Genomic DNA, 18,703 nt, shown 5'->3' on the forward strand with positions numbered 1-18,703 from the left:
GACAGAAAAAACAGTGTAAATTATTATTTTTCTTTTAAATTTTGTTAACCTTTATCTTAACCAGGAGAAGTCTGAGTCTGAGTGAGATTTAAAAACCTTGTTACAGGAGAAAGTCATTCCAAACTGACAGAGAGATAACCCCGGAGTTTTCTTCCTATTTCAGCGAGACTGTTGTTTGCACGTCATCCAAGAGATCAAAAAGGCTGGAAATGGAGGTTATACTCCCCTCAGTCATCGATTGTTTTAATGTTTAAATCAACAACTGATTAATTATCAGTTAGACAATATGTGACATAAAGTGCACTAAGTCGTACAGTTTGCAGACTAATGTAACGAATATCAAATAACATAACCACGATTATATTGTGATGGACATGAGGTTTAGCTAAAGCTGTACTGTGTGCTATTTCAAATGTGTAGATGTGTGTTTGGGTCGTAATGTCATGTGTGTGTGTGTTTGTTGGAGTGTTGTGTGTGGTTGTTGTGTGTGCTGATGGACAAAGAACGAGTCTGTTACTACACGCAGGTGACAGCAGCTCATCAGAGAAGGCCTCCCGTATTAACAATCCACTGACAGATTGTACAGGCGTGTACATTGGACTCATTAGGTCATTTGAGAGAGGCGCCTCCTCATACATTCAACAGATTTTACAGCCGGTGTTGGACCTATAGGCTCTTTTGGACCCGCACCCCTCACACCCCCCCACTTCTCTTCTTGCGCTCTGACTTGAGCTGACCATCTTTATCTCTAGGTCACAGCACTTTCCACACGAATCAGAGGACAAAGAGCGTCTCAGACTGACGGACAGTTTCACTAACTTCGTGTCCACAAAGTCTCATAGTGGTCCTCTGAGGTCCTGCTGGACCTGGTCCGTGCGGACCTGAACCTCCTGCAGCCTGGTCCTGCTGGACCCTGCTGCACTCAGAGTCCTGCAGAGACCTCCTGTGGTCAGTCTTTGGTCTGTTATGTCAGTTTGGTGGGTGGCTCTAAAGACTACATTACCCAAGAGCCTCAGCTGCTGCATGATTAAAGAATTCAGCACAAACTGATCCAGAATCTGACAGTAACCTGATCTACAATACTGAATTTGAAGCTCCTGCTGAAATGAACCCTGGGAGTTGTAGTTCTTCTTGACCCAGTTGTTAATGTTTAGTTCTGGTGACTGAAGCTGAACAGTCTGACCTTCTGACCCTGAGTGAAGCGGCCTTATGTAAAGCTACAGGTTGAACCACGTCAGTCACAGCGAGCGGCGTCACTTCCTCTGACTCGGCGCTCCAGATGAAAAACTGACCCACAAACGGAGCTGCTGGGCCTCTCCACGAAATCCCATTGAGTCCGGGACAAAGGCTCTAACTGATAGTCTGCCCAGGAGCCAAACACACAGCAGCCTGAAACACGGCAGCTGGTCGAGTTTCACTGCAAACAAAGCAAATCCTACGAGCACATGAGCTGTGAGCTGTGACCAACCTGCACACGACGACTGCAGTTTCAGTGTCGGCGTCACAAACCAACTCTTCAGACGGGACTCTGAATGTTTTAGGTTTTACACATGGACCCGGTCCAGGTCTGACTTCAGCGAACGTCTCAAACGTTCGGGTGATTTTCTCCCCCGGTCTGAACAATGTGGCCCCAGCCAGGCAGAAAAAAAGAGTAAAACAGTGGAGAAATGCCGCGCACACACAACACATCCCCTCACCACAAGAGCTGCATTGTATTTGGTACCTGATGCATTAATCATTCCAGTTGAACCGAGTCCAGCGCTGCGTTCCAGCGTGGATTTGGAGAACCAGTTTCCCTCTGCAGCGCTACGACAGACTGAACCTGATCCACACTGACTTTACTCCACCACGAACATCCCAGGCTCACTCTCTATCTCCAACTGAACTCTTTATCACCAGTTTCAAATTCAAATCTGAAGGGTTATGCTTTTATTTTCTGTCGTCATGGCAGCCGATTGTGTTTCAACACAGTCAGACTCCAAACCAGAGTCAGTAAAGACCAGCAACAACAAAACCAGACCACAAACAGACCAGAGGCCTGTTACTGAGCCGAGCTGTAAAGAAGCTCCTCAGTGAACTGCAGTAATCTGCAGTAAACTGTAGTAATCTGCAGTAAACTGTAGTACTCTGTAGTAAACTGTAGTAAACTGAAGTAAATTGCAGTAATCTGTAGTAATCTGTAGTACTCTGTAGTAAACTGTAGTAAACTGAAGTAAACTGCCATAATCTGTAGTAATCTGTAGTAATCTGCAGTAAACTGTAGTACTCTGTAGTAATCTGTAGTACTCTGTAGTACTCTGTAGTAAACTGTAGTAAACTGAAGTAAACTGCCATAATCTGTAGTAATCTGTAGTAATCTGCAGTAAACTGTAGTAAACTGAAGTAAACTGCAGTAATCTGTAGTAAACTGTAGTAAACTGTAGTAATCTGTAGTAATATGTATTAATCTGTAGTAAACCGCATTAAACTTTAGTAATCTGCAGTAAACTGTAGTACTCTGTAGTAAACTGTAGTAATCTGTAGTAATCTGTAGTAAACTGTAGTAAACTGAAGTAAACTGCAGTAATCTGTAGTAAACTGTAGTAATCTGTAGTAAACCGCAGTAAACTGCAGTGAACTGTAGTAAACCGTAGTAATCTGTAGTAATCTGCAGTAAATTTTAGTAATCTGTAGTAATCTGCAGTAAACCTTAGTAAACTGTAGTAATCTGTAGTAATCTGTAGTAAACCACAGTAAACTGCAGTGAACTGTAGTAAACCGCAGTAAACTGTAGTAATCTGTAGTAAACCATAGTAAATTGTAGTAAACTGTGTTAACCCGTAATAAACCGCAGTAAACCACAGTAAATTGTGGTAAACTGTGGTAAACTCTTTCCCTGCTGTTAAAATGTCTCACAGTGAATCTGGAAACATGTTTTTCTTCCACTTCAACTCACACTAGAGTTTTTCTAAAAGTCGTCATCATCAATTAGTCGTCTCAAACTTTCTCTGTAATCGCATGTTGAACATTGATATATCTGATCAAAGCTGTTGTCCTGAACCTGGTTAAGCTGATTTCGATGATAAAATACAGATGTTATCAGCAGCTGTCCGTCTCCTCACCAGATGTTACTTTGACGCAGTTTTGTTAGTTAACTGAAGAAGAAAACATCTGTTTTTTTTTGGTTTTTTTTACTAAAACCACCTGAAACACTGATGAGGACACACATTGTTTTCATATGAAAACACAGTTTTAAGATTCAGACAGAGTTATGTAGATGCAGCACAATGGGAACATGAACTCCTGCTTCTTGTGAGGTTTTTGTGAAGGATCAACTTTCAGTGTTTGCACATGTAAACATCACATTCTGATTTCAGACACCTGAATCAGCCTTTATCCTGCTGCTGCTGATTACCTGCACAGGTGCAGCTTCAGACAGGTGGTGCAGCGGAAACACCAACGACTGAGTCTCACTCACTGTCAGAAACAGTTAAATAAACTTGGTAAGTCTGTAGACTAGTTAGCATCACTATGAATGGGTGTAAACACTGTGCCACAGTCAGATCATTTAATAGTTACAGGAAACTGTCAGTGTGTGTCGGTATAGATCAGAGAGGTCTGCACAAACAGCAGTGACCAGTAACAAGGTGTCATCAGGTACATGGGCTCCTGCAGAACCAGATCTCTCTGTGGTCCATGACCACCTCAGATCTCCAATATGTCTGTATCCAAGCCAGGACGGCGTTATCCCCATATTTAAACAGATCACACCCCCACCCTCCCTCTGAGACAGCCTGCACCCTCCAGTGTGGACACACCACTTCTTCTCTCGCAAAAAAACAGCCCTCACGCCGTCCACATACGTCCCAGCTGGGCAGCAAACATGTAAATGAAACAGCGTTTCCCTCCCTCATGTATCAGTATATCTGGCGTGCTGCTGCTGCAAAAACAAAACAGCTGCCGCGGCAACAATGAGCCTTTGTGACACACACGCAACCGAACACAACAACACAGAACAGGAACGTATGCAACCCATTTTATGCATCAGTGAAGGAGCCTCAGTTTGTGTAGCAGTCATGCTAATGAGATAGAGCACACACGCACACACACGCACACACACACACACACACACACACTGACAGCGGGGGATGTGACTGATTAAATCAGAATCTGGTGTAGTTATTTGTACAAGAGTGTGATCACAGCTTTGTTCAACACTTCACCTCATCCTGCCAACTGTGTTAGAGCCAGGCATGATCGACAGCATTCAACACACACACACACACACACACACACACACCCACACACACACACACTACACCAGGTTTCCAGCTGTGAGTGTGTCCACACACACACCCTCAGCCTCTTCCCTCCTCTGTTCTCACTACAACAGTTTCCGACCTCCCGTGTGTCAGTGTGTTCAACCTGCAGCCAGCTCAGTGAAGGTCAGAGGTCATGAGGCAGTAAAGTTCAGAGGTCAACCTTCAGTCACCTCCAACTTTAACTGTGAGCTGCTGTTAATAAACTGGACTTGTATTGATTTTATCAGACGATGTTGTGATTATAAGAAACAAGCGCTTTAGCTCCGTATCACAATCGATCTCTGTCCACACTAACACACATCACATGACCATTCACCTACACTGAGCATGTGCAAGCCGGTGTAAACAGGAAGTAGATTGTCTCCTCTGCAGTTGTAGCATTAAAACAAAGAATTTAAGTGAACAGCAGCTGCTACAAAGACAACAAGGTCAGTAACTCTGTCATTCATCATCATGTTGTATTCACCACCGGTAGTCCAGGCTGATGACAGCCAATCAGGAGAGACCGTGGCTGTGACCTCATCGTTTACAGAGGTCTTTTTCTGTCCAGACCACAACACAACTCAGAGTTTTCAAAATAAAACACAAACCCAGGGTTTTCAAAATAAAACACCATCCCACAGTTTTCAAAATAACACAGGAGTTTCTGAGAGTAAACATAGAAGAAAAGATGAATTTTAAAACTAAAAACTCTGAGTCTGTTACTCTGCAGTCAAGAAGAAACTTTTCCTGTAACTGAAGACACAGCTGAACCGCTTCTTCGACCTGATTTATTGTCTTTCTGTCAGACGACGTCTCGACCATGAAATACAGATGTTATCAGCTGTCTGTCTGTCCCCTCACCAGATGTTGCTGTGACACAGTGCAGTTGTTTTAACTGAAAAGACTTTCATGTTGTTCAGGTGTCTGACCGTGGACGGAGCTCTCCGACTGGTTCACCTGGTCAGTGAGTGAACATGGAGTCAGGTGAGCTGAAGCACAAACTTCCTGTTGTTGACCAAGATAAATAAAGACCTGATGTGGGACTTTTACAGTGTCTTGTTGTCGCTTCAGTTTCTCTCTGAAAGGACAGAGTGAAGGTCGCGGCTCAGAGTTTCAGTCTTTACATGATCAGGCGGCAGTTTCACTCTCATAACCTGGTTTTGTGTTTGTGACTCAAACACAAACAACTCCGACACAAATGGGAGAAAAACAAGAGTACAGTTCAGAATAAAGTATCAGAGTGAAACCAGCGACCGGCTCGGTGCCACTTTTATCTCTGATACGGAGCTGGATCAAACACCGAAGAGGGAAGAGTTTCCATGAATAGAAACCCAAGAGAGAAGAGAAAGAAAGACAGCGAGGGAGAGAAAGAGAGGGAGAGGGAGAGGGAGAGAGAGAGAGACCCAAATTTAAATAAAACTAATGAATACATTACAGGCCTCTTTTATCTGAGTCCTAATGGATTTACATCCTAATCCAACGCCTCTCTGGAGCCTGACACTGGAAACATGGAGGGAGGAAACATGGTGATGAAGGACAGGGAGAGTGTGTGTGTGTGTGTGTGTGTGTGTGTGTGTGTGTGTGTGTGTGTGTGTGTGTGTGTGTGTGTACAGTGTGACCTTCAGCAGCAGATGAGGTCCAGCAGGTGGAACAGGGTCTGAAATAAACATCACCTCCTGCCTGCTCTCTGGGACACAGAGTGGCAGAGGTTGTCTGACAGAGCGACAGCAGCCTGGAGACGACGCTGGACACTCCACCACAAACACTGGTTTCTACGGGACAGCGGAGGTTACTGTACGCTCACATCCAAAACTGCCAGGTGGAGGTGGACGCTCTGATCAAGTTTGTTCAGAAGTCTTGAAACTTTATTTAAAGGGCACAAAGTCGACCGGTATCTTCACACTAAACTCAGTGTGTCAGCTGATCATCTCTGGTGTTGTTGCTGCTGTTCTCTGTTCGCTCTCAGCTTCAGCTCATCAGCGTGTGAAGCTCTTCGACCTGCACTGACCTCCTGTAGTCACAAAATATCACCTCAGCAGCTCACCTGTCACACCTGTCACACACGTCACACACCTCTGTCCAGGCTTTGTCTTTTTTAAGGATCTAAACAAACAGGTCGTAAAGGAGGGAACAATGAGCAGTCCGTCCTCCGTTGTGTTTGGGAACTTAAGTTTACAGCTTGTGCTGTGGAGCACTTCTACATTCAGATTGGTTGAACAGCGTCATACCTCATTAACATAACGTTTTCAACATTTTCCTTTCGCCCAAGACGCACCACCAACGGGCGCGCTGCTGCTCGCCGCCAGGAGACGCCGGCTCACACAGACAATGATGATGTTTGGTTTCATCAAATTTAAACCAAAGTTTGAGAAGAATCAGCAAAAGACAAAGCGTCAACGAACGTCTCCATCGTGGAGACAAACAGCTGGTGGAGCCGAGCCTCCATTAAACCACAGAAGAAGAAGAAGGTCATTAAAACCATGTGGAAAACATGATGAAGATCTGATGTTTCTGTTGGTTTCATGTGAAGAAGGTTCAGCCTCCTCCTCCTCATCTGATGTTTTTGACTGTTTGTGATTCTTGGTAAAATGTGTGTGTGTGTGTTGGTTTATCTGAACCCTCCTCCTGCAGATTCCCTCTCTATCTCCAGCTGATACAAGACATTCCTCAGCTGCCGACAACGAGCTCCTCCTCTCCCCCTCGTCTCCCCTTGTCCTTCCTCGCCTCCCCCCCTCGTCTCCCCCTCATCCTCCCTCGTCTCCCCTTGTCCTTCCTCGCCTCCCCCCCTCGTCCTCCACACTGACGCTGTTGTTCAGTTTCCAGGAGGATCCTGGAGGAGCAGCTCAGCCCTGCAACCCAATCTGATCCAGGACGAGCAACAAACACACCCTCCTCGCCCTCGCCCTCCTCCTCGCCCTCCTCCTCCTCGCCCTCGCCCTCCTCCTCCTCCTCCTCGGCAGGAGTCGGAGCCTTGAGGTGCGTTCAGCTGCAGCCGTGTGTTCACACTGATCATGCGGATGTTTGATGTGCAAACACAAACTGAGATCCTGAGAGTTTCAGGCCGATAACGCGACTTTCTAGGAAACAAACTCCTTCCTCTGAACCGAGGCTGCAGCTGCCGATCAATTTCACTATTGATAAACCTGCTGAACATCGATCGATCACTCAGTTTACTACATGTCATCCAAAACCCAGAGAAGTTCAGTTACTGAGGCAGAAAACAGAGAAATTCTTCATGTTGGAGAAACTGGAAATTTACAATGAATCAACTCCAAAGTATTTGTCTCCATCAATGAATCTATATTTTCAACTCTTCTCATCGACCTGTGGCGGGAAAACTTAATCTGTGTCTGTAGCTCTGACAGCTAGAGCACGCTGTGACCCAGAGGTCATCAGTGGCCGTCGTCAGGTTCCCGCCTCATTCCTCAGACCTGTACACTCTTATAACTAACGATGCTTTTCTAACCGACGACCTCTGACCTCCTCCTGCACCTGGAAACACCTGGACTCTGGGACTCACCCTCGTTCTGGATCCAGGGCGATGGCTCTGGGCTGGTCCAGCTCCTGCCAGAACAGAACCTTCCTCAGAGCGCCGTCCAGCTCCGCCACCTCGATCCGATTGGTTTCTGAGTCCGTCCAGTAAAGTTTCCTCCCTAACCAATCGCAGGCCAGTCCGTCCGGGGAGGCCAGACCCGGGACCACCGTCTGGACCGTGCTGGCCCCGGACTGGTTGAAGACGGTGCGTTTGATGGCCTCCTCGCTCACGTCGCTCCAGTAGATGAGGCCCTGGGAGTAGACGTAGTCCACGGCGGCGGCGTCCTCCAGCCCTCCCACCACGACCGTGGCGTTGGCCTTTTCGTGCGCCGCATCCACGAGCCGAAGGTCCCGCCGGTTCGCGTACAGCAGCAGCGGCACGCCTGCAACGGGTGGGAGGAGACACGAGGTTCAAAACACACATTTAACAGCGACCTCCACCAGGTCAATGAGACCATGCGACACAATCAAAAGCTCCGGAACAAGCGAGTAAGAGGACCTTGAGTAGAGACTGAGATCCTCTAACTGTGAGTAAGACTTGATCTATGTGGAATATGAAATTATTTTGAGTTTATGTTGTTTAAATTCAGATATTGATCAAAGTGTTTCGTCTTTGTCGGTTCTAGAACAGAAAGTCCAGTGACCGAAAATAACTATTTATAACTACCTGTCCGTTACCTGTCCGTTACCTGTCTGTTACCTGTCTGTTACCTGTCCGTTACCTGTCTGTTACCTGTCCGGTACCTGTCCGTTACCTGTCTGTTAACTCTTCATTACAGCTCTTTATATTTATATTTCTAGATGCTTACTGTTGTCGTGTGTCGTTGTTAATAAAGACAAAAGCATCAGGACACAAACAAAGAGCTGATCCTGGGTCTGTTGTTGGGAACACAGATCAGTTCCTGATGTTGGTGTCTGATGAAGTTCAACTGAACCTGGATCAGTGGCTCAGGACTCTGCTGGATCCTGGACCTGGTTCTAAACCAGAATCTGACACATCCAGAGCTACAAGCCCCCGATGGATCAGAGGGGAGGTCACCGCCCCCCACCCCACCCCACCCCACCACCAACATGTTTTCACTTCACTTGGTGGGGGGGGTGGGGGGGTGGGGGGGCTTTCCTTCTCTAAATATTTACTGAATCACAAACTGAAAACCTCAGACTCCTCAACCGCCTGGAACGACCTGAGTCTGAGGACGTGAGTCTGACTCTGCTTGGAGGAAAGACCTGGACCTGGTTATCAGGACACTTTCAATATAAACATGTTACTGTTGCAATTAAGGCCAAAACATCATCAATTAACCTGCTGATCACTGTGTCAAATTAATTGATTGTTTGTTTGATAAAATGTCAGAAAACAGTGAAAAAGGTCCAGAGTCAAACGTCTGGTTTTGTCCGTTAAGATTCTGTTTATAATCAAATCAGACTGAAGATCAATTGATTATCAGAATTGTTGCAGTTTCATTTCCTATCAATGGACTAATCACATAATCATTTCCATTCTCGTTATAGAGTCAATCTGACGCTGATTAATGAACATCTGCTTTCTATCACAGTGAACTGAACATCTTTGACTTTTGCACAAAACAAGATATTTTTACATTATTTTTTATTTTATGGAGAAAACAACTTATTGATGAACTGAGAAATTTATCTGCAGATTAATAAATAATGAAAATACGTTTGTACGTTTTTCTAACGAGGATTAAATTCGTTTTCATCCTAATTTTTATTTACATATCAGGTCTGTGTGATCAGAGTCAGAGATCCATTAATCAATTACCTGACCGCCTGCTACTTACTCCTTTATGTCATTTTCAATCATAGATGTCAAAATAAAAGTCTGTTTTCAGCCTCACAAACATGATTATTTTCTGATTTTCTCTGGTTTAAATCTTTATAAACTGAATGTCTTTGGGTTTTTGGACAAAACGAGACATTTGAGGACATCCGTTGATACTGTTTAAAAACATTATGACTTTTATCTTTCATAAAACTTAAAGGATTTGGAGCCAGCGAGTTATCATGGATTTAATCTGTAACATTTGATCATCAATTACTTGTTTATGTCATTATTCAAGAATAAATGTCAAAATGAAAGTCTCACAAACATGAATATTTTCTCTGGTTTAAATCTTTATAAACTGAATCTCTTCGGGTTTTTGGACAAAACGAGACACTTGAGGAAATCACCTGAGGAATGTTTGTCACTATTTTATAACATATTATTGACACTAATCACCAGATTCAATCAATAAAGAAAATAATTGTTAGTTTCAGTCCAACATAGATAATTGAAATGAAGGTGTACCAACAGAAAACAGCTTCTGATTTACTTATAACTGATTCTAAATCACAGTGAATTTACAGTTGCACATCAACAGGATTGTGGGTTTATCTGATTGTTTGTTTCAGCCTGACTTCAGACCTGTCACTTTAACATGGACTACAGTGGAAATGAGGTTTTGTCTTTATTGTTTTCTTGCTGTAGATCAGCTCGTTTATCATGTGTCTCCATCTACAGTATCACAGACAAAGAGTGTTGATATAAACTGGTCCTGAGCAGTAACAGTGTGAGCTGACTGCAGGTCAACACACATTTATGTAGTTAAATGTGAATTAAACAGCAGGTTTCATGTTATTACTCAGGTGCTGCTTTGTGCTCAGTCACTAGCTTACGTAGCATCTGTTGTGCTAACTGCTGCTCTTCCCTCAATCTAACGTTTCAGCCTGTTTAAGTTACTAAACCCAAAGTTAGCCGGTTAGCAGCCGCTGGGAACTCGGTGAAAATAACAACCCGGGGCTGAAAACACAGGCCCGGAGGAGGCTGGACGAGCAGCGGGGTATTTTTCCAGCTAACTTGGCTAACGCTGGCTGTTTGTGGTTTCATTCTCCTGGAGCTCCGGCAGCAAACAGGCAGGGAAGCACGCAGAGCTTGGCTGGCTAACGTTAGCTCCGCTCAGGAGAACCAAAACCCCGGAGAGTGGGCCCTGGCCCGGACACAGCTCCGAATACCCGCCGCTAAAGCTGCTTTTCCCGACTGTTAACATCACTTTTACACGTCGACACGCCACACACGGAGGGAACCCGAAGCTAAAAGGCCGATTTAAACACAAACTCACCTCGTATGAGAAAACAAAAACTACACAACAACAGACTCCGCAGCACGACACCCATCTTTCTCCCGTTTCTTGGCCCTGCCGCCGCTCTCTCCTCAGCGCCGTACTCCCATCGCTGCGGCCGCGTCCTCGGGCGAAAAAATGCGGATTTAAGAACAATATTCTGGTTGTGGTTCAGCTGCGGTGCGACTTAAATGATCCCCGCTTCCATCCCGGCTGGCTGGCTGCTTGCTAACTGCGTTGGATCAACTCTCGGTGTCTCACATTGTCCTGCAGGAGATCCGTCGTCTCCTTCCGCTGTGAGGAAGCTGCTCCCCCCGCCTCCTCCTCCTCCTCCTCCTCCTCCTCCTCCTGCTCCACTCCTCCTCCACCACCTCCTCCTCCTCCACCTCGCTCCTCGGTTCCGCTGTTTTCTATTGTTGTTCTGATTTCATGCTCTCAAGCCAAAGATAATGTTACAACACGCAAAACGCCCAAAAGCTGCCCACACGGTGAACTGCTGCCGGACGAGGAGGAAACACGTCCCGGGTCCCGGAGGAGGGAACCGGTGTGTTGTGGTGCAGCAGGAGCCGAAGTTCAGTTTCTACACTCACATTCCTGCGGGACTAGTTTATCACAGTCAGAGTTTACAACAGCAGCAGAGTCACACACACGCGCACACACACACGCACACACAGCAGGAGACACTACAACACGTTTCACACCTTTCACTCTCAGTGTGCGGCAGAAACACAAGACTGACACAAACAAACTTCACCCCACAAAAAAGACAAGAGAGAAAAACTGTGATTACAAAAGTCTGAATCCTGAGGATAAAGTCAGACTTCACTTCAAACATGAGAAGCTGGAGGAAATCCACATTCTCTAACACTCCTCTGATACTGGTAGAAAACAAACCAGAAAACATCTGGATTGATGTTAACTTTTAAAGAGAACAATAAAAAAAAACAGGATTAAGGGATTAAATTCTGAATTTTGATTAAAAATCTAACAATAAAATTGTTTGATTTAAGTGATTCATCTGAGAATTTTGAGGAAAAAAACAAGGTAAATCAACATTTAAGAAATTTAAGAAAAATCACTGAAGCTAAAATTGTAGATTACAGTTCAAAATTCCACAATCTGGAATATAACATATAATATATTTAGACAGAGATCAAAAAAGAAAAAAAAGCATAATGTATTCTGGATTGATGATCATTTTTTGAGAGAACAATAAAAAGGATGGAGGGATTCAATTCAGAACTTTGATCAAAACAACAAACTAAAATAATCTGACAATAAAATCCGTTTTAAGTGATTAATCTGAGAATTTCAAGATAAAAGTCTAAATTCTGAGGCAAAACAACGTAAATCAAAATTTAAGATAAAAAAAATGATTTAATGAAAATATATGTGCCACTGAGTAATGTTTGAAAAATACTCAATTAAATTTGTATATTAGTTAAAATGTTGATGAAAACTCAGAATACTGATGTTAAAAGGAAAATAACAAATTTCCTTTTTTCGATCAAAATTCGATCAAAATAGATTCAATTTCTAGACAAATTTAATCTATTTTTTTCACAGAAATTTGATATTAATGTCAAAACTGAAATATTTTCTCTTCACATCGTCCCTAATCAATATACTTCACAGGTGAATGAAGCCGACATGACAGAGTTCTTAGTTGTACTCTGCATTTTTACATCTTTAAAACTTGATTTAAATGTTTCTTTCATAGATTAAATCCATGATAAATCACTGTCTTTTCTCCATAAGTGATTTAAACAATAACAAAGCCTTGTTTTTTTCAGAAGATCATAATTTACACCCTTTTCATGGAATCAGCACATTCATGCAGCTGATGATAATTTACTGTCGTCACAAACTAAATCCCAGCGTTTATTTTTAGCTTTTTTCCCGCTCTTCATAAATTTGTTTTCATCACAAAACACAGAATCAAAGACGACACACTTTCAAAAATCACATTTTTTTTTAATCCTTACAAGAACAAAACATCAAATTCCAAACTTATGCAAAAGCATCACTTCACAAAACGAGACCAAACTATCACCATCCATGGAGTTAATCAGACAGAGTAAAAACCAAAGCAAGAGAAGTGAAAACAAGTCGACAGTGCAGCTTCAGGCGTCTTCAGTTCAGTGTCTGCAGGAAGTTCATCAGGCTGCTGCTGCCACCTGGTGGTCAACTGATGCTGCAGCAAGGTCCTTCCATCTGCCCCCCCCCCCACCACCCCCAACCCCCCATATACACTGACATCCAATACAAATGTAGTTATTATAGGAAAATAGTGCGCAGCCAGTGTACTCTTACCTATGAAAAACAATCTAATATTGAAAAAGAAGCAGATCACATTTATCAAAAACCGCAGGATACAGTAGTGCATCGATTCTCAGAGGATTGCATCAATCGTTTATATTTTTATCGTAAGTGAAACAAGAGAAACGTGGAGAAAATACAAAATCAACACAGTGAGAGTGAGTCCGACATCTAGACTGAGTTGGTGATTTAAGAAGCAATCACAGGCTCGTATGGCTGAAGCATGTGGAAGTAAAAAGACATGCAGGTGTACGTCTTATACACAAAGAGTCGGCAACCCCCCCCCATGGCGAAAAGGCCTCGACACCAGACGGCCCAATGTACAGATCTGTGTCCGCTCATACAGTCCAGCTCTGCTCCACGGGAACTCTCCAGAGGCTTCCTGAGTTTCGGGGAATAAAAATATTGCTGTTGGTTCTTTGTTTTTCCGTCGCCAGCTGAAGTTTCTACAGTCAACAGGACAAGAAGAAGAAATGATGCGCAGGAGGTCGTTTCACCAGGTGAGGACAGGTAGGTCTGTTCTCAGCTTTGAAGCAGAACAAGTGAAAGGCAGGAATAAACGTCAGTGAGTGAAACCAAAGAGTCAGAATTATGAGAAAAGCCTAAATGTTGAGGATCGAGTCAGACTTCAGTCTCTGAAAGATGATTCTTTTTTTAGTAAAAGTAAAGTAAGTTGATTTTAGGTTCAGAGAATTTTAAATATTCTATGAAGTAAAAGAGATGATTAAAATGAAAACAATCCTGTCATGTCCTGGACACAAGATAAAAATATAATTCAGAGAAGAAGTAAGTTCTCTGAAAAAGATTATGGTTAAAACTGAGGAAAAAATCAAAAGTCTGAGGATAAAGTTTATTAAAGTCAAAATTCTTATCGACTAAATTATTGAGAAATGTTAATATTGAAAAGAAAAGTAAATATTTTATAGACTAGAAATCCAGAAAGAAAAAAAAATCCTGATTTGTGGACACAAAATAAAAAAATCTAATCTCTCGGGACCTTTGAGCCTCGTACAAACAGGGAGGAGGAAAAATCATCTGAGAAAACGTCAGAAGTCTGAGAAGCTGAAATCTGAAGAATAAACTCTGATCAAGGTTTCATTTGTTTTCACACAGAAATAAAAGTCGGTTTTCACCTCAGACAGTCAGAATCATGAGGAAATCATGATTCTGTGGATTTAGTCAAATGAAAATGAGTTTCCATCAGTCACTCATCAGACATGACGAGACTTGTTGAGAATAAGAGTGGGTGATGTGACGACTGAACATGATATAAACCATTATATTCATTAGTCAACCATCACAGCTGTTGCCATCATGTTGATACTGTTCTTTCTTTAATGATGTATTTGGATTTCTCTGGTCTTTCATTTGCTGGAGCAGGAAAACCAGGTAAATTCACCGTCATAAACACACGGAGCTTCTGTATTAAATATCATGTTCATGAGCAACAAGGAATCTCAATAATAACTGATCACTTTGTGTGATGGAGGATTTTTATTCATATCACCCACTCCTATTCTAAATAAATGACTGCACAGGTCAAAGGTCAAAGTCTTGTTCACTCATATTTTAGGCTGATAAACGTAATAAACTGAAGAGCTGTGTGGTTACGTCTGACCAATCAGAATCCAGTATTCTCTGTGGTCACGGTTCAACGCCTCTTTAACAGAGTGAAGCCGACATTCGATTATTGTGTAACTCAAGAGACGAACATGATAATTGTCCCTCTGAGCTTCCGTCCTGAAAGTCAAAGTCCGTCCTCACACCTCGTAGTGCAGGTCGTTCAGCTCCAGTCTCGTGTAATGGCGTCTGTCGAAGGACTCCATCGCCTTACGTCCGCCCACGGCCAGGGCCAGCGTGAGCACGGCGAGCCCCAGCACCATGAACGCCACCACGCCGCTCTTCACCGCCCCCCGAGCGGCTACCGCCTTCCCCCGGCCGACACTCGAGTTCTGGAGGGCGTGGTCGGACTGGAGGACGCCTTTGGGGACGATGACCAAACTCGCTGCGGGAGTCGTCCTCACGGTGGACGGCTCAGTGGTGGTGGTGGTTGTAGTGGTGGTGGTGGGAGGAGGAGGAGGGGCAGTAGTAGTAGGAACGGTTATAGGGGGAGGGGTGGAGGGGGAGGTGGTGGTTTTAGGAGCGGTCGTGGTCGTGGTCGTGGTCGTGGTCGTGGTCGTGGTGGGAACAGTGGTGGTTGTAGCGGCTGTGGTGGGTTCAGTACTCGGCTGTGGTTTGTCAGTAGTTCTATGTTCAGCCTCTTTTCCCGCCATTACAACAGGAAGTGATGTCGTGGGGCTGAGCGTGGGCGGGAAGGTGGCGGTGGCGGTGGCAGCAGTCGTGGTGGTGGTGCTGACAGGATGTGGTTTTCCTTTCTTGGAAGTTTTGTTTTGCTTCTTGCTGGGTTTGTTTGTCTTCTTCGTGGTGATGGAGGTGATGGTGGGAGCTGTTGTTGTCGTTGTTGTTGTTGTTGTTGTTTCTGTTGTTGTTGTTGTTGCTGCTGCTGTAGTTGTTGGTGCTGCTGTTGTTGTGGTGGTGGCGGGTGATGGTGTTATTGCAGGCATCGTGGCGATGATGATGATGGGTGGAGGTGCTGTCGTGGTGGCTGGAGCATGTGTGGTTGTGGTTGGCGGTGAGGTTGTGGTTGTTGTGGTGGTGGTGGTGGTGGTGGTGGTGGGCTGTGTGGTGGTGGTGGTGGTGGTGGTTGTGGTTGGTGGTGGTGGTGGTGGTGGTGTTGTTGTTGTACTCTGTGTGGTGGTTGTGGTTGTAGTGGTGGTTGCAGGTGTGGTTGGTGCCAGAGTGGTGGTGGAGATGGTTTCTTTTGTGGTTGTCGTGGTGACAGGTCTCACTGTGGTTGGATGAATCAACCCTGCACAAGACAGAAGACAGATTTAAGAAAAACTGAACTACTGACTGAATGACTAACTAACTAACTAACTAACTAAAAGACTAACTAACTATCTTACCAACCAACTAACTGACTGACTAACTACTACATAACTATCTAACTGACTAACTAATTAATTGACCAACTAACTGACTGACTGAATAACTACTAACTGACCAATTTACTAACTAATTGACCAACTAACTAGCTGACCAACAAAGTAACTGACTAACTAACTAACTAAAAACCATCTCAGTGTACTTTAACATCTCCTCTCTCAGGAGCTCTAGTAACGACAGGTCGGTGAGCCAATCAGAAGAGAGGAGGCTCTGAGCCTCTCAGCCAATCAGGAGAGAGGCTGTGGGTGTGTACCTTTGTAGATGTCGTAGGTGTTGGTGCCGTCCGGAGCCTTCATCAGAGGACAGTCCTGCTCCGTGGGACAGTGGAACAGGAGGCAGTTGTCCTCGCTGCTGCGTCTGTTGGCGGTGAAGACGGCCATGTTGCATTTGGCTCCTTCACAAACACAGAAACAAGGTGAATCGTTCAGATGAAGTGACTCGGACTGAGTGAGAACGGCTTCACTTTCTGATGGATTCTCTTTATTGTGAACATCATTTACAGTATCAATCAGTACATGTACCTGTCACTTTATTTCAGTATGTTTCATCTGCCTGTCTTAATGATGTGAAACCGCCACAATGACATGAGCTCATAGACTGTGACTGATGAAGAACAAACCATGGAGAACAATGGAAACTGCTCTTTGAACTCCAGGAACTTTATTAACCCAGAAACACGGTTCACACTTTGAACAGCTCACAAGACTCTGAATTACATTTTACATTTTGTGCTTTTTATTATATTACTAATATTATTTTACCATCATATTATCACCATGTGAAAAAGTGACTGCACTCAGGAGTTTAGTTTTTGAATGAAAATACTATACTGACAAAATACGTGAAGTAAAAGTACACAATCTGCTGAATGACCCTTTAAGGTTTCATATTATTTTATATTTATCATTTAGAATATTGGACTATTGGATCATTATTATTATTATTATTATTGCTGCATTAACATGTAGCAGCATTTTAATCTTGAGGCTGGTCCAGATGTTGTGGATGTAAATTAACCTTCAAAGTAAAATCAGGTAAACACTGTGTGGAGTTTCCCTCTCAGACGTGCAGTAGAAGATTAAAGTAGCATAAAATGGAAATAAATTAGTGAAGTACAAATACCATAAGATCATGCTGAAGTGCAGTTCGGGATTAAATCTGTTCAACGACGTCACATCAGGAGATTATTAATTATTTCTGTCTGAAATCAGTTTTAGTTTAAAAGAAACACGGTGACGTCTGATCTCACATTCACTTTATGGTCAAACGTCCGTCTGATTTTACAACGTGACCATGTTTTACCTGTGGAGATCCAGAGAGTTGAAAATACCTGCGTGATGTTCTTAGAAATGAAAAGTGATTTCTATGTAAAGCTGTGACAGTCTCTCAGTCTGACCCACTTCACTTCCTCACAACATGAAGCTGCAGCTCCCACAGGACGAAGCTGACGGAGGTGTAGCGCTGGAAGTTTATGGTTGTGTTTATGTATTATTAGTTTTAATATCAGCACGGTTCCCAAACTGTGGGAAGGTGCTGCGAGAGGGCCGACAAATCATTTGCAAAACAGAACAATTTTGGTGAAAGATGTGATTAAAATGTTTTGTTTTAAAATGTTTAAAACCTCCTTCCGCCCTGACCGTCAGATCCAGTCTTCTCACCTGGTTTGACTTCCTCTGAGCAGCAGGCGAGGACACAGTCCCTCTCAGACCGGACCGCCCGTCCCTCCATCAGCGCCCCCGGTCTGTTCAGGGCCAGTCTGACGTTGACTCTGGCGCTCTGGTGCTGTCTGGAGAAACAAGTCTCTGGTTCCACGGCGGTCACGGGAAGCAATGTCAGCAGTATCACAGCGACGGCGGCGGCGAGCAGCCGGAGCGTCCGCGAGGGTGGACTGGACTCTGGAGGAAACATGGCTGCAGCAGATCCACAGTCTCTGATCAGAAACGCCTCAGTGTCCACAGGAGGAGAGCAGAGATCCACACGAATGACCTGCACATGGACAGAACATTAACACGGAGACAGATGTGGAGGGCACGTCTGCAGCAGGACAGATGTTTCTGAGTCGACTTACAGAAGTAAAAACTCTTAAATGTCTCTGTGTTCAGGTGCAGGACAGACGCCTGCTGTGACCGACTGATTACAGACAACAAAACAAGTCAATAATCAGACAGTCAGTTCACTCTGATTGAACTTAATGAGACGGAAAAAGACAAAAATAAAAACGTCTCCAGCCTCAAACTTGGAGTCTAAAAACTTAAAGTTAAAAAAACATGATGAAGACTTTATTTTGGACTTTATCTTTAAACCCTCATGAGTCGGTCTCACTGACGGCTCACTGTAGTGTCACCACTGATCTTCTCTCTGCTGTCCCTCAGTCCCTGACGTCTCTCAGCGACAACAATAGAACAAAAGGAACAGAATTAGAAACTGATCTGTGGAGTA

The 18,703-nt window shown here is 44.0% G+C and overlaps 2 protein-coding genes across 2 annotated transcripts in view; both read right to left on the reverse strand.

Annotated features, from left to right (window-relative positions):
• lrp6 (LDL receptor related protein 6) overlaps positions 1-11,186 on the reverse strand; it is a 37,439-nt gene extending 26,253 nt beyond the window's left edge. The window contains exons 1-2 of the mRNA XM_022755851.1: positions 10,940-11,186; positions 7,804-8,200 (exon numbers count right to left, since the gene is read on the reverse strand). Of these exons, the coding sequence (XP_022611572.1) occupies positions 7,804-8,200; positions 10,940-10,994 (452 nt within the window). The 5' untranslated portion in view covers positions 10,995-11,186. The remainder of the gene's footprint in view (positions 1-7,803; positions 8,201-10,939) is intronic.
• A 3,832-nt stretch (positions 11,187-15,018) lies between these two features.
• Positions 15,019-18,172, reverse strand: mansc1 (MANSC domain containing 1). Its single transcript, XM_022755838.1, has 4 exons — positions 17,923-18,172; positions 16,518-16,658; positions 16,005-16,127; positions 15,019-15,263 (listed from the first exon to the last, which is right to left on the reverse strand). The coding sequence occupies exons 1-4, from the start codon at positions 18,170-18,172 to the stop codon at positions 15,019-15,021; spliced, it is 759 nt and encodes a 252-aa protein (XP_022611559.1).
• Positions 18,173-18,703: the final 531 nt, after the last annotated feature.

Source organism: Seriola dumerili, unplaced genomic scaffold (assembly GCF_002260705.1).
Source record: "Seriola dumerili isolate Sdu_G_001 unplaced genomic scaffold, Sdu_1.0 BDQW01000236.1, whole genome shotgun sequence".
In the NCBI taxonomy this organism is placed as follows: Eukaryota; Metazoa; Chordata; class Actinopteri; order Carangiformes; family Carangidae; genus Seriola; species Seriola dumerili.